Source organism: Phycodurus eques, chromosome 13 (assembly GCF_024500275.1).
Source record: "Phycodurus eques isolate BA_2022a chromosome 13, UOR_Pequ_1.1, whole genome shotgun sequence".
Classification (NCBI taxonomy): domain Eukaryota; kingdom Metazoa; phylum Chordata; class Actinopteri; order Syngnathiformes; family Syngnathidae; genus Phycodurus; species Phycodurus eques.
The window spans coordinates 18,579,783-18,594,355 of NC_084537.1; the positions used below are offsets into that span (position 1 = coordinate 18,579,783).

The 14,573-nt window shown below is 41.6% G+C and overlaps 3 protein-coding genes across 5 annotated transcripts; 2 read left to right on the plus strand and 1 right to left on the minus strand.

The window, feature by feature from the left end:
• The first annotated feature begins 2,231 nt into the window (after positions 1–2,231).
• Positions 2,232–6,313, plus strand: lrrc42 (leucine rich repeat containing 42). 2 transcript variants are annotated; one of them, XM_061694247.1, is made up of 7 exons: positions 2,232–2,710; positions 3,268–3,399; positions 3,472–3,593; positions 4,024–4,109; positions 4,670–4,783; positions 4,868–4,952; positions 5,965–6,313. In XM_061694247.1, the coding sequence occupies exons 1-7, from the start codon at positions 2,313–2,315 to the stop codon at positions 6,240–6,242; spliced, it is 1,215 nt and encodes a 404-aa protein (XP_061550231.1). In that variant the 5' UTR covers positions 2,232–2,312; the 3' UTR covers positions 6,243–6,313. The 2 variants fall into 2 exon arrangements, with proteins under 2 accessions (XP_061550231.1, XP_061550232.1); XM_061694248.1 differs by lacking the exon at positions 5,965–6,313 and adding an exon at positions 5,586–5,937.
• A 436-nt stretch (positions 6,314–6,749) lies between these two features.
• Positions 6,750–10,221, minus strand: tmem59 (transmembrane protein 59). Of its 2 annotated transcripts, XM_061694043.1 has the most exons (8): positions 9,994–10,221; positions 9,764–9,869; positions 9,526–9,620; positions 9,091–9,243; positions 8,923–8,965; positions 8,737–8,848; positions 7,881–7,998; positions 6,750–7,279 (listed from the first exon to the last, which is right to left on the minus strand). In XM_061694043.1, the coding sequence occupies exons 1-8, from the start codon at positions 10,141–10,143 to the stop codon at positions 7,112–7,114; spliced, it is 945 nt and encodes a 314-aa protein (XP_061550027.1). In that variant the 5' UTR covers positions 10,144–10,221; the 3' UTR covers positions 6,750–7,111. The 2 variants fall into 2 exon arrangements, with proteins under 2 accessions (XP_061550027.1, XP_061550028.1); XM_061694044.1 differs by lacking the exons at positions 9,526–9,620; positions 9,764–9,869.
• A 767-nt stretch (positions 10,222–10,988) lies between these two features.
• Positions 10,989–13,845, plus strand: tceanc2 (transcription elongation factor A (SII) N-terminal and central domain containing 2). Its single transcript, XM_061695157.1, has 4 exons — positions 10,989–11,186; positions 11,257–11,398; positions 12,480–12,673; positions 13,153–13,845. The coding sequence occupies exons 1-4, from the start codon at positions 11,088–11,090 to the stop codon at positions 13,339–13,341; spliced, it is 624 nt and encodes a 207-aa protein (XP_061551141.1). The 5' UTR covers positions 10,989–11,087; the 3' UTR covers positions 13,342–13,845.
• The last annotated feature ends 728 nt before the right edge of the window (positions 13,846–14,573 follow it).

Below are 14,573 nucleotides of genomic sequence, written 5' to 3' on the forward strand. Positions count from 1 at the left end.
TCCTGTTTGAGTCTTTTCAAAATAATTACGTGTTTTTATTTTAATTGATCATGTATTTATTAAAAAACATACAATATTTTACAAACATCAGGTCCCCCCTGTTATTTACAATGATATGCGGCTGTGTTAGCCCAGTTTACGGTCTCATATTATTCAAAATAATTGTTTCTATTGAAAAAGGCTAATGTGGATGTATTTCAATATGGATTAAAGGAAAATATGCAATATTTAGTGTCATATTTAGTGTATTCATGATAAAATAGTGCACTTAGTATAGGTAGAAAATCTTCAAGTCGTCAGCATGGTAGACAACTGGGTAGCACATCTGCCTCACAGTTCTGAGGAACTTGGTTCAAATCCCGGTCCCACCTGTGTGGAGTTTGCATGTTCTCCCCGTGCCTGTGTGTTTTTTCTCCGGGCACTCCGGTTTCCTCCCACATCCCAAAAAAACATGTGTGATAGGTTGATTAGAAACTCTATATTGACCTTAGTTGTGAAAGTGTGCACGAATGGTCATTTCTTTATATGTGCCCTGCGATTGGGTGGCGACCAGTTCGGGGTGCACCCCGCCTCCTGCCCGAAGGTAGCTGGGATAGGCTCCAGCACTCCCGCGACCCTTGTGAGGATAAGCGGCTCAGAAAATGGATGGATGGATGTTCAAGTTGCTCCAATTTCAAAGAAACTTGTTCCATTGGGAAGGGCTTGGAAAACCCTTTAAGTGGCATCAAAATTATGGACACATCTTGAGTAATAAAGAAATGACAAGCTTTTTTTTTGTCGTAATTTTTGAAAATGGTAATTAAGGAGCCTTTTGTGACTGAAAACGGGACATTTAATGCCAAAAGACCTTGTTAATCAAGATAACTTAATGACATCTGAGATGCAGATCTGTTTTCAGTGCTGAAATTTTGTAAAGGTGGTAAAGATAAGTCTTAAAATGTATCATGTATCATGGGCCAAGGTTCATCCAGCCAGCCTAGTTTTGGAGATCACGCAGCAATGTTTCACAGTATAAATATCTGAAAACAATGTTAAAACCTTTGATGAAGACTTATCCACCAATGTTGACGCTAAATTTAAGCCTCAACAAGACTCAAAGTCAATCAGACTCAAGACTCTCAAACGTTTTATTTGACCATATATATATATATATATATATATATATATATATATATATATAGGATATACTGTATAAAAGTGGATAAAATAAAGCTTTGCTTCATTTTTCAAGTGAGCACATTTTGGCAGTTTCTTAAAATAGAAAAATGAATTGTCCTAAGTCAACTGTCAGGTCAACGTTGCATCGTTGTAGTTTCTCTATTTTATCATTGCACATCATCTCTTTGTACCAAGTGTGGCAAATACAGGGCAAACCACTAGTGATTTTGCTGTGAGAAATTGAATCAATTTTTCCAATTGGTCTTTTTTTCGAGATCCAGTTTCAAGATCCTGGCCAGTTCGCTCACTGCAGTGTTCTTCTTCAAGTAGTTCCTTTAGGATATTTTCGATCTGCCTGTTTTTTCTCCAGCTCATCTCCAAGATCTTTCCGCCTAACGTTCTTCTTTCTTTCCAGCTGTCCAAGTTTCACTGACTTATTCAGAATCGAAACTCATTTAGATTCGGCCAGCGCATCCAGATAGATTGCAGTCCGCTTCTTCTGGGTCCTCAATTTCTCAACCAAAAATCGGTTGAGAAATGAGCAAGTTACGACTTAATTTCTCTGTCCACGCATTGCCTTGGATGGGAACCTTGACCTCTCCAAGATGGCAGCCACGCAGGCACGTCGGTTAGCCGGGCTGCTTCTGCTCGCTGGTATCTTAAACTCTAGCAAATGCTAACAAAGATATGTTTAAATATATATTTAAAGGAAAAATACAAAAGTTAATGTCGTATTTACCGTATGTTCATGATAAAACAGTGATGTTCCTCGTCGAGGCACTTTAATTTTGACACACACAAAAAATAAAAATTAAATAAACGCAAAATGCTATTTATGATGCCACCGGACGTGTTATCCCGGCTTCCTGTTTGTGATTTTTCGAAATAATCGTCCCCAATGTGTTTTACTCTTACTAAAATGTAGCGAAACGCTAACTCGGGTGTACTTAAATACGTACTATATTTAATACGCCCTATTTAGCTTCGGAATTTGCGTGTGTTCAGGATAAAACAGCGATGTTTCTCGTCGAGGAGCTTTTATTTTGACACCAGCAAAAAGAAAACACGCTAATCTCACTCAGGTCGAATGTTGGCTCAGCTCTCTGACAGAATCACACATCAACTCGATGGTGTTATGACAGTCGACAGCAACAATGGACGCCAGCGGCGTGTACGTGCGGGAAAGAGGCAAGCTGCGTCGTGTCAGCAGCGACATCGTCCTCAAGCCGGTGCCCTCCTCGCCTTCAAGTTCGTGCCGGCGGACCAACCCGCTGGTGCTTCGTAAGGAGCACTTCGTGTTCACGTACAACGCGGAGGGCAGCCTGCGCTACAGCAGCAAGTCGCTGTTCGACCTCGCGCTGCTCTTCGTGGCCGGCAACGTGCACCACGTCGACTCGCTGGTGGGCTTCCCGGAGCAGATCGGCGACAGGCTGTTCGCCGCGGCCGAGGAGAACCGCGTGTTCTTGAAGCCGGACGTGTCCCCCAAAGCCTTGCGGCTCTTCTGCGACGCCTATGGAGACATGGTGCTCGGATCCCTCTGCCTCAGGAACAGGTCCAGTCCATTTTTACCATTAAAAATTGTCCAAAAAATATATTGAATTATTTCACGTGGAAAAATTAGGATTTTTTTTTCTGTTTGTTTATTGCTGTATTTTTTTCTTTTAAATTGTAATATATGTTGATTTTATATACGTTTTTCTGTATTACATTTTGTAATGCTCATTGTTAAACTTTATTTTAATCATCGAATCCAGTATTCTATACATTTTAATAATATACTGTGTGTCAATTATAGTTTTTTAAATTTCAAGTATAATTGGTTAATGCTTCAGATTTGTTTTTTAATTAGTTTTAGTGATGTATATTATTTATATGATTTACAATAAATGTTTCCCCCATTAACATTAATTTATGGATTGATTTTAATTTTATTTTAAAAATGTTTTGATAATTTAGTTTATCTTTTTTGTTAATTTATTGATGGATTCATTTTTATTCAATTATTAACACTGGATGTTGTTTGCAGTTGTGAGGGTTGTTCCTAATATTTTGCCTCCCCCTCGTGTAAGCGCAATAAGGTGATGATGTTGTGATCCGTGCGCCCTTTAGGTTTCCTCTACTGAGCGAGCGCATGGCTGACATCAAGACCTTCCATAGTTTGAAACGTTTGGACCTGTTTGGCTGCCGACTGGGCGACGACCACGAGATCTTCCAACACCTGACGTCCGCCTCGCTGGCGAGGTGACGCACCGCTCTGGCGTCTGTGTTGAAAAGACGCCCCGAATTTGCTTTTGTTGCCTTCTCCTCTTTTAGCTGCTTGATTCAGCTTTTCATCGGCGGCAACGGCCTGTCGGACGTCGGCCTGCAACGACTGACGGCGCCTGTGAGGATGATGAGGAAAGGACTGGACTGTCTTCAGTGCCTGGATGTTTCATGTAAGTTGCCATTATTCCCATTGGGACTAGTGAAAAGATACCACTTTTAATCAGACCGAATGCAAGTACTGTACTCACCGATACCAAGTACCGATACTTGATAACCGGCCTCCCTCGCCTAAGCCGACTTCATCATCCATTTTGCGGAGCATAATTTGCAATCAGCAGTAGTGTTGTTGTCCGCGTTTATCTTAAAGCATCTACACACGGCTTTCTACTCCATCTGCCGGGAAGGTATATCAGGCTGGTAAGGTGGTGTCGGTCTCCTAGTATTGGAGCATTTTTACGAGTATCGCCTCCGATACTTGCATCGATACTGGCCTACTTGGATGTAACTTCCCGTGTATATTCTCCTTTCTTTATCTTGGAATAAGGTTACTAAAAAAGCTGAATAAAAAGATAACCTCTAACAATTTCCTCTTTAATTCAGACAACCCTATCTCCGAAAGGGCTCTCCGCTACCTCAACTGTCTCCCTAAGCTTGAAAAACTGGATGCATCTGGCACCGGCATGAAGGTGATTGAAGCACGCACTGGGTGGATCTCATTCTCTGTTAATTGCAAGGTTCCTCGCTCCCCACTCCTCGACACTTCGACTGCAACCCGGAAATTGCTGTAACGCCGTCATATCAAGGCGCAGTTCAGTTGTCTTAAGCATCGAGGAGGTTCCATGGACTGGCAAAAATCGAGGGAACACTGATATAGCCTATGCAAAAGTTTTTTTTAGGTCCTTGACAGTGACGTATAAAGATGGCCACCTCCAAGCCGGATCGTAGACAGAACTGGCCACAGCAATTTAGTTTTTTGTTTGTACATTTTTACATTCCACATAATACATTAGCAACATATTAACACGTATAAACATAAGTCCCTACAAGTATGTGCTGTAAACAAATTGTCCCTCCACCCTCGCTGTTGTATTCCTTGATGTGATCTCTGGTGGGAGGCGCTAACATGTGAACATAGGAGTGAGGACCTAAACAAGTTGCAAATAAAGACATGACGTTTGCCCACAGATAGCTCTTCCTAGCACTTAGCTTATTATTATTATTAAATAAAGTCATTTGTTCCCTCCAGTTTGGTACAAGACTGAAGTCTACCATGTGGGAGCTGCTGGGCCTGACTTTTTCTGAGAAAGCGCTGGAAGCCTTTGACCACTCCGGATGTAAAACACAAGGATGGGCGGAACAGGTCATAAATAAATAGGGGTGTGTCATTCTTTTGTGTTGTTGTTTGTTCTGTGATGTCTCATATGCAAATGTCTGTGGTTCTCAGGTGGTAAACCAGTGGGAAACCAATGGCGCGCAAATGCCAAAACAGAAGAAACTTGATGAGTCCAGAATATCAGCACTTCGCTTTTGTAAGTGTTCATTTATATTCATAAAGTACTCAACAATGCTGAGTTAGTTACAGGCATTTTGTCAAATGTGCTTGATCAACTAAGTGGACATTTTATTAAAAGTTTAATCATTTGTTTATATTTTTAAAAAAGTACAATTAAAAAGAACAATTTGAAGAATATTTATGTAATATTTTGATTTTTACAAGTTTGTAAAAAAATTTTATGGCAGAAACGAAACTGATTTCTTTCAATAATTACATTTAAAATATTAATTCATAGATGTAATTCTTTTATTCAAAATATACTTGTTTTATATCTATTCATGCTTTTAAGTTGACTTCAGATGGCTAAAATACTAAAATTGCCTTTTTTTAACAGATTTTAGATGGTAGAAAAGTTTCGTTTAAATTAAATGTTACTATTGAGGTTTTTACAATGTGATTAAAAAAACGTGTAAATAAAAGTTTTTCCACATCACTTCCTTCGAAGAACATTTGGAATAATTTTTGATCAAATTATATTAAAAAATACCATTTCAACAATTAAGAAAAAAAATGCAAGCACAAACTTGTCGCAGCCAATTAGAACACCATTTTGCCTCAAGAAACATCCATCCACCCTTCCATTTTCTTTATCGCTTCTCCTCACTAGGGTCGCGGGCTTCTGGAGCCTATCCCAGCTATCTTCGGGCGGGAGGCGGGGTACACCCTGAACCGGTCACCAGCCAATCGCAGGGCACATAGAAACAGGCAACCAGTCGCACTCACATTCACACCAACGGGCAATTTAGTCTCCAATCAACCTACCACGCATGTTTTTGGGATGTGGGAGGAAACCGGAGTGCCCGGAGAAAACCCACCCAGGCACGTGGAGAACATGCAAACTCCACACAGGCGGGGCCGGGATTTGAACCCCGGTCCCAAGAACTGTGAGGCAGATGTGCTAACCAGTCGCCCACCGTGCCGGCCCTCAAGAAACAATCAATTTAAAAAAGTACTTTCACTGTTGGTAAAGTTTCTTTTTTCTTCAGTTGGCAGGCAAAGGTTTGTCCGAGAGGTGTTGAACAAAGCGCCGTTGTCTCACGACATCGCCGCAATAAGCGAGGATCAGCAACGGTTGCACTTCTACAAACCTCCAGTGGGCAACGCCACAAACGCCGCCTGTGATCCGACATTCTGGAACGCCACAAGCAAAAGGAAAGGGCCGTCGGAAAAGTGCGGTGACGTTTCGAGGACGAGCCCTCTGGCGAAACGCGCGACCCCGTCGGTGCTGACTGCTGAAGACATGGACTTGTTGGATCAATACTGAGATATCAGCACCAGTATTTGTACAGTCGTTTGGTTCAGTAATGTTTTATGAATAAAGCTATTTTGTAAGTGTTTTTTTTACAGTTAATTTAGACAGTTTCAAGCAGGCGTGGGCAAATTATGGTCCGGTCATTAATCTGTTGAGCATTTTCCCCCCCTATAATTGTCTTATTAAAATTGTTCATTTAATTTTCTGTTAATAAATTAGTCAACTTAAAACTTTTTTTCTTCATTTTTCATTTTATTAGAGTTTCAATGCATGTATTTTATTTATTTATTTTTGTAATAAATGTGGGAGGAACTCACTACCTGGAGAAAACCTATTGCAGAAGGAGCACGGGGAGGACATGCAAACTCCACACACGAAGGCCGGAGCTGAGATTGAAACCTAAGTGTCTCTGTGTGCTAACCACAAGACCACCATGCTGCCCATTTAACAACTCTTTGAAATGAAGAAGGCTCTTGCCTTGATCCATTACACTGAGAACAGAAGCACCCACAGTCACCGTTGAATTAAGAGGAAATCTTTTTATTGTTAAACTCTGATGTCATCTACAGAGTTCAGCGGTGGGAACACGAGAACATAAAGTTGGGAGTTTGGCTACCGCATTGCATATATCACAAAAGTGTTGAGTGTCAGGATGAAAGCACCTCAAAGTCACACCATTTTTTTAATAAAATAAGCACAGCCACTGACCCCAAACCTATTAGTTTTGTACTGGCATTATAGAACCATAATGCGTCCATTTGAAAAGCATTGAAAGGGTCAAAAGGAATTAATTATAGAAACATTTTACAAGTTTCTCTTATTGCACAAGACACACAAGTGGAATCAAAAGTTACCTCACCACTCTTGACAGATTTCGTTTTTTAGATGTCCGACTGGCTGAGGTTGACTTTGGGAGGAAGAGGCCCTGCCTCCTCGTCATCTGCTCCTGGCCCTTTGGAGGTGATGACAAGCAGGGAGGACGCCGGATAGGGAATGAGCTTGAGCTTCTGCTCGGTGAGGAAATCCCTGTCACCATCGATGTTCAATTTCTGGGGAAAAATGCATCTTGCATCTAAATACCTACCGTTAATTATCTTCATGAAAGCATGTACGATGCGATGATGGGCTGGGATTGTCTATTGACACACATTTAATGATGTATTTACAGTACAGTAGTAGCTTGACTAACAAGTGCTCCAATGTTATTTTTTAAAAAGCTAGCTGTAATTAGTGGGGTAAAAACAAATGACAGTAGGCCCTAGTATGTAGATGATTCTGTTTTGAAAGACAGTCAGTGGGGAGAAAAAAAAAGATGGATTCTTAGGAAGAGGCAATTGTTCTAAATTCACTATTTTTGCTGCGTTTTGTGCATGTATTGCTAAGACATTGCTGAGCTTGGTTTATTTTTATGTCTCAGGCACCTTGTTGGTCAGTGAAGGGGTTCTCAGGAAGATATATGGATTTTAGTTGCGGCAGACGGCTGTTATATTTTTCTATTATCATTGAAGCCTGTCTGCATTTGTGATGAAGATATGAGACGGTACCTCTGAATATTGTGTGCCATTTCGCTGGTTAAAAAAAAAAAAAAAGATTGTCGCACGTATACCGGTAAGTGGGCTTACAGTCCCCAAATTTCTCACAAGAACTGACCTCAGCCGGCACATACTGGTCGACGGCGGTGGCCACAGTGGCACAGCAGATCCAGATGAGGACCAGCACGGACAGCACCAGGGTGGTGGTGAGAATCCAGCCCGGCAGCCGGGGATTCCTAAGGTGCAAATGTTTCAATTTGGTTAAGGTCCACTCAGGCCATGTCAAAAACTAAGACTATATATATAATATACAGTTTTTGTAAACATTGCCTTGGCTAAAATCAGCTCTTCGCCACTGAAGAAAGACATGGTTATAGATGTTTCTGTTGCCGACACACATACAAAAAAAAAAATTTCATTTTATTTTTGTGTTGTTTACTTTGTGTTTTTTTTGTTTTCATTTTTCTTCAATTATAAAGGCTTATAATCACGAGAAACCTAAATAGAAATCACGATTAAATTTCAATTACTCGCCCAGCCCTAATTTGTATAAGAGTGGTATTAAATGTGCAATTATATATATATATATTTTTTTTTTTTGAGTACAGTGAACCCTCGAATATCTGCCGTTCAGCATTCTCAAATTTCGGGGGTGACCTATCCTTTTTTATTGATATTTGCTGTCTTGGTGCTTAGGCCACACCAATTTGGTGGCATCTTGGTGTCAAGGACTTATGTTGATGTGAGTTAAGGACTTTCATTTAAAGAAGGAGTGATTTGCAGTCATCTTGTGGTATCTATGGGCAATTACAAACCTTTTTGGGATGTGTCAATTACTTACAGATTTGCACTATTCGCAGCAGGCCTCAATACTTATTCCTGGCAAATAGCCAGGGTTCACTGTACTATGGATTCAAGTGTGCTATTATTTGACATTTCATGGTCTACTCTGTATTTAAGTGGTTGTATTAAACCTTGAGAGGCAGCTGAAGAAGTCGTAGCTGCTGTCAGCGCTCATGTCACGGTCCCTCTCTTGGATGAGCGTGCGCTGGTAGTCTTTGTAAATGGGGCTGCTTTCATCAGAGACTAGAAAGGAGACCGAAAAAAATAAAAATAGCCATCACCTAAATTAATTTTGTTTCTAGTAAATGTGCACTTACTCATCTTTTGTACGTCCTGGTCGTCGTCTTGCTCTGTTTCAAACTGGGAGAAAAGCTGAATTAAATTGGGGTTCAGTCTAACGCACAGAACAAGGACACACACAATGTCACATCTTGTTTACAAGCTGTTACGTTATCTTGGAGGTTTTACATTATAGCGTGGCACACCTGGAAAATGACCACTTTGCCGTCGTCGGCCTGGAGATAGAAAGTCCACGTGGAGGTGATGAAGCTGTGCGCCTGACTCATCATGTCCTCCCAGAAGCCTCGCACCAACATCAGCGGGAAGAGCAAGTGAATCTTCGGCACCATAGCTTCCAGCTAGATGTAACAAGTATAAGAGAGTGCAGACCTCTAATTCACCTATTTGGGGTTTTCTCCCCCCGTGGAGACTATCAATAATTAATTCCATGATCACACTTGTAACTCAAATCACTAATCTCAATCTATTGAATTGCATGGAAAGGCTATTAATCTGTTCCACCCCTCGCCTCAAAACATTTTTTTTGTTTGTTTTTAATGAAGAAAATAGTATTGATTAACGGGGGGGGGGGGGGTGCATTTTTGTAATCTTGAATCTCTTGAAAGATATACAATGTGCACCTGTTCATGGCGCTGTTCGGCAAAAGGAAGCTGGCTGTGGCAGCCCAGGTTGCACGCATACTGCTCGTTAACATGGGTGTAGGCTTCGTGACAGGCTGTAACAGATGTTTTTTTATTTTATATTATTTATATTAAAAAAAATTAAAAAAGGGGTTAGAGGCAGACAAGACAGGAAATGTCTCCAAAGGAGCCGAGTAAATAAAGTACAATAACATCAACGTCGGCCATTTTATCTCACTTGATTGACAGTCAGCTGTGGTGCGATTCAAGTCTTTACCATCACGAACAAATTGGCAAATGGAGAACAACCGACAGCCTCGCTGACAAGCGTAGAGTTCCCCTTCCTACGAACACAGCACAACACCCAAAAAGTACCTTTAACACGCGCTTTGGAGACGTGTCGTCAGTTCAAAACTAACAGATAATTTTGCTAAGCTAGACAATTTTTTTTAGCTAGTACTCACTCACCCTCGGGTACGTGTGTAAAGTGTATGTCATTTCACATGAACGATGGCAGGACGCCGTGCTTCCCAACACGCTGTCAAACACGTCCGACGACGTCGCCACCATAGTACCAAAGAGTCCCAAAAAGCACACGAAGCCGTAAGCGGTGCCCATTTTACGTTCGCAACGAAAACAAAGCCCAAACAAAACAAATAACAAAATCGCTTCCTCTTCCTACTTAATCGGATCAAGTCCTCGCGAGAATTTACCTACCATTTGTTGCATTTAATAACCCGGGAATTTGTGGTTGTGTAGAATAAGGTTTTGATCATGTTAATAAAATATTTTATTTGGCTAGAAAAATAATACCACCATTTAATTCAGAGAATGGGTCGAATACTTACTCCGTTTCATCAGTGTCCGTTGTATATACAGTTTAATGTACCGGGATACACATATATAAAATATGAATGAATATAAAATATGCAATGTATATATTGTTATTTAAATCAGGCTGAGAATGTAACAAAACGACTTTAAAAATAACAAAATAAAATTTAAAAAATCGGGAATCTCGTGTCCTACTCTTGTGAAAGTTTTACTTCTTACAACATGTAAACGCAACATAGGTAGCACCAAAAGGATTCTCGCGATTTTAAGAACTCGGGAAAAGCTCGGAAATTTTCAAATTCTGCAGGTTTCGTGCCAAGATAAGCCGAATTGTGAGTCAAATATGCATCTAACCTGAAGTAGGTCTTCACTATGTTAATGAAAAAATAAGCCAGAAAGACCGCGGCATTTAATTCAGAAAATGTGTGTCTTTCATCGAATACTGTTTGTTTCACCTGTATCTCAGAATGAAATAATACAACGTTGTATATAAAATACTCGGTAAGGATTTTATTGTTTTATTCCGATTGGAAATTTAACAAAACCTAAAAAATATTATCGGGCAGCTCGAGCGTTCTACTCTAGTGAGACTTGTATTTACGAGATGTGCTTAAATGCATCATAAGTAACTCTGCGTTGCGAGCTACTGCTAGCTTTAGCGGCAGATGTTTTGCTTCTGTTTTATCGGCAACGGTTCTCAAAATAACATTTCTTAAAGCACTCTCGAGATGGACAAGTTTGTCGTGCGGCTCCCAAAGAAAAAGACGCCTCAGACCTCGAGGAGCACCGAGAAGGTTTACAAGCAAACCACCATAGAATCCTTACGGGTGAGTTTAACGGGGCTTTCCATTCAAGAAAGCAGAGTATAAGCCACCTAATGAGACTTTTCCCCTCTAGAGAGTGGTCGTCATTGAAGACATTTTGCGCTGTAAATCCACACTGGAGCTGCCAGGACAGAACAGTGACAACTTGCTGAGTGCCTTGGCCGAGCTGAGCAAAAAGATGCCCTCCAAGGAGGTGCTGAAGTCCACTAAAATAGGTAATTTTATGCATTACGGACAATTTTGACTTACCAGTGTAGGGAGTCCCAAGCCTTTCACTGACTGGGCCATTGAACAATATTCAGTTCATTCACTTTAAAACAAACTTTTAAGAAGGGAGGAAGGGAGGAAAAAAATTACAAACTTACATGGCCCTGTGTGAAAAAGTGATTGCCCCCTAAATGTAATAATTGGTTGGGCCACACTTTACGGCAACATCTGCAATCAAGTGTTTGCGATAACTTTCAATGAGTCTCTTACATTCATTTTGTTTTTCTTCAGCCATTCGGAGGTGGACTTGTTGGTGCGTTATGGATCATTGGCCTGCTGCAGAACCCGAGTTCATTTCAGTCTGAGGTCACGAATAGATGGCTGGATGTTCTCCTTCAGGATTTTTTGGTAGACAGCACAATTCATGGTTCCATTTATCACAGCAAGTCTTCCAGGTCCTAAAGTGGAAAAACATCCCCAGACCAATACACTACCACTGCCATATTTTACTGTTGGTATGATGCTCTTTTTCTGAAATGCAGTGTTACTTTTACGCCAGATGTAATGGGACACACACCTTCAAAAATGTTGGACTTTTGTCTCGTCAGACCACAGAGTATTTTCCCCAAAGTCTTGGAGATCATCGACATGTCTTCTGGCAAAATTGAGATGAGCCTAAATGTTGTTTTTGCTCAGCAGTGGTTTCCATCTTGCAATTCTTCCATGCGGGCCATTTTCCCCACAGTCTTTTTCTTATGTTGGAGTCATGAACACTCACCTTAACTGAGGCAAGTGAGGCCTGCAGTTCTTTTGATGTTGCTGAGGGGTCTTTTGTGACCTCTTGGATAAGACGTCACTGTGCTCTTGGGGTAGTTTTGGTCGGCCCGCCACTCAGGGGAAAATTCACCACTGTTCAATGTTTTCGCCATTTGTGGATAATGGCTCTCACTGTGGCTTGCTGGAGCCGCAAAGCTTTAGCAATGACCGGTTGAGCCTTTCCACACTGATAGAGCTCAATGACTTTTTCTTTTTTTTTTTTTCTTGAATTTCTTTAGATCTCGACATGATGTACCCTGCCTTCTTCCTTAGGTCACACCGTCAACAAACTGCGGAGGCACCCGCAGCCCGAGGTGAGCTCGGCGGCCGCCAGGGTGTACACGGCTTGGAGGACGTTCGTGGAGGAGAATTCCAACAAGCCGTCCATCGAAGTGCGCTCGGACAAGCAATCGGAAGGGCTCAGGAGCAACGCCAGAAGACTCCTGGCCGAGGCACTTGAGCTCAAGGTGTGGTGCAAAGTAATATAAAGTAGAAGCTGTCATTTTCACAATTTCTTTCTGTGTCGCTGTCGTGTATAAAGGGCTCAGAATGGGGCGGGTGGTGAAGTCGACCCTGGAATTGTCCCATTTTGGAGGTAATATCAGAGCTGTAATAGAGGTGGGGCACCTTCTGTGTTAAAGGATATTCAACAATAGCACCAATACAGAATTGGTGGGAGGAAGTCAACCAGGGAATACAATGGAACCTCGGTTTTCGTATGATTCTTCGGCTTTTTTTCGTCAAAATCTTGTCCGTTTTCGCACAACCACAAAAATGTGTGACTCAGACATTCATTTTGTAGTTAATGCACTATGTGATATGCTCGAGACTCAATCTGCCTTTGTTTCTCGTTGAGTGAGCGTCAAAAGTGAGGCCTTCAAAATAAAAGAACGGCGGTATAATACACATTCACTACGCTTTCTTTTGCCCAACTTGTGACTGCCAGGAGGACTGCGGCCTCGTGGACAACACGGAGAGGGAGGTGTTCCACCAGAACGGCCGGGGAGTCAGCGGCTCGTACCGGAGGACGGTGCGAGCGCTGGTGTTTGCCTTCAGACGGCAGCCCGAGCTCGGAGCTCAGCTGAAGCGGGACGCCGCCTCGGTCGCCCAGCTGGTGTCCAAGTATAAGAGATGAATCTCTGATCGTTAACACTTGCTTTTTATGCACCTAATGTCTTTATTGTCCATCCATCCATCCATTTTCTGAGCCGCTTATACTCACAAGGGTCGTGGGAGTGCTGGAGCCTATCCCAGCTATCAACAGGCAGGAGGCGGGGTACACCCTGAACTGGTTGCCAGCCAATCGCAGGGCACATATAAACAAACAACCATTCGCACTCACATTCACACCTACGGGCAATTTAGAGTCTTCAATTAACCTACCATGCATGTTTTTGGGAGGAAACCGGAGTACCCGGAGAAAAGGCACAGGGAAAAAACTTCACACAGGGGGGGCCGGGGATTGAACCCTGGTCCACAGAACTGTGAGGCAGACGCTCTAACCAGTCGGCATTGTCTTTATTGTATTGAATGTAAATAGGCAGTTTATTATTACTGGTGATGTATTTTTTTCATTATTATTGATTGGTGTTTTGTTTTTATACTGTATTGAAAATGTGAATTAAAACTTTGAAATTGTATACAATGGGAGCGTGCCTTGGTGGTAAATATGGACGGGGGGAAAGTATGTTTAAGCAAAGGATGGATGCAAGGATAGATGAATAAAAAATGTGACTGAATGAATGAAAAAAGTTGGTTAAATCAAAGGAAGAATATAAGGATGCATAAACAAAAAGTGTGTCTGAGGGGAAGGAATGCAGGAAGGAGGGATGGTTGGAAGAACGGCAGAACTGTTTGTCATTTCAGCAAAGGAAGGATGGAAGTAAGGATGCAAGAATAAAAAGCAACTCTGAGGGAAGAAAGGAAGGAGGCAGGTTAGGGAGAAAAAGATGCCAGGAAAAAAAAGTAGGTCTGAGGATGGAAGGATGTTAGAAGAAAGGCAAAAATGTTTCAGTCATTTCATTAAAGGAGGGATGGAAGTAAGGATGCAAGAATGAAAAGCAACCTTGAGGGGAGGAAGCAGTTTCAGGAAGGAAAAGATGCCAGGAAAACAAGTGTAAAAGTAATAACATGAAACCATTTTACATTGGACCCACTTTGTATTTTGTTTCCTGAGTAAAAGCAGAATTTTTGATACAGTCCCCTGCATTGGAGCTTATTTGATTGTGTTCCCAATGTTGTGACCAGTTGGCAGGGGCGTATTTAGTTGTTTGCGAACCCAAGGCAAGCCAATTTGTGGGGATTTTGAATATTCATGTTAATTATCAACTGAAAAGTGTAATTTGAGGAAACTATCCATTTACCTGA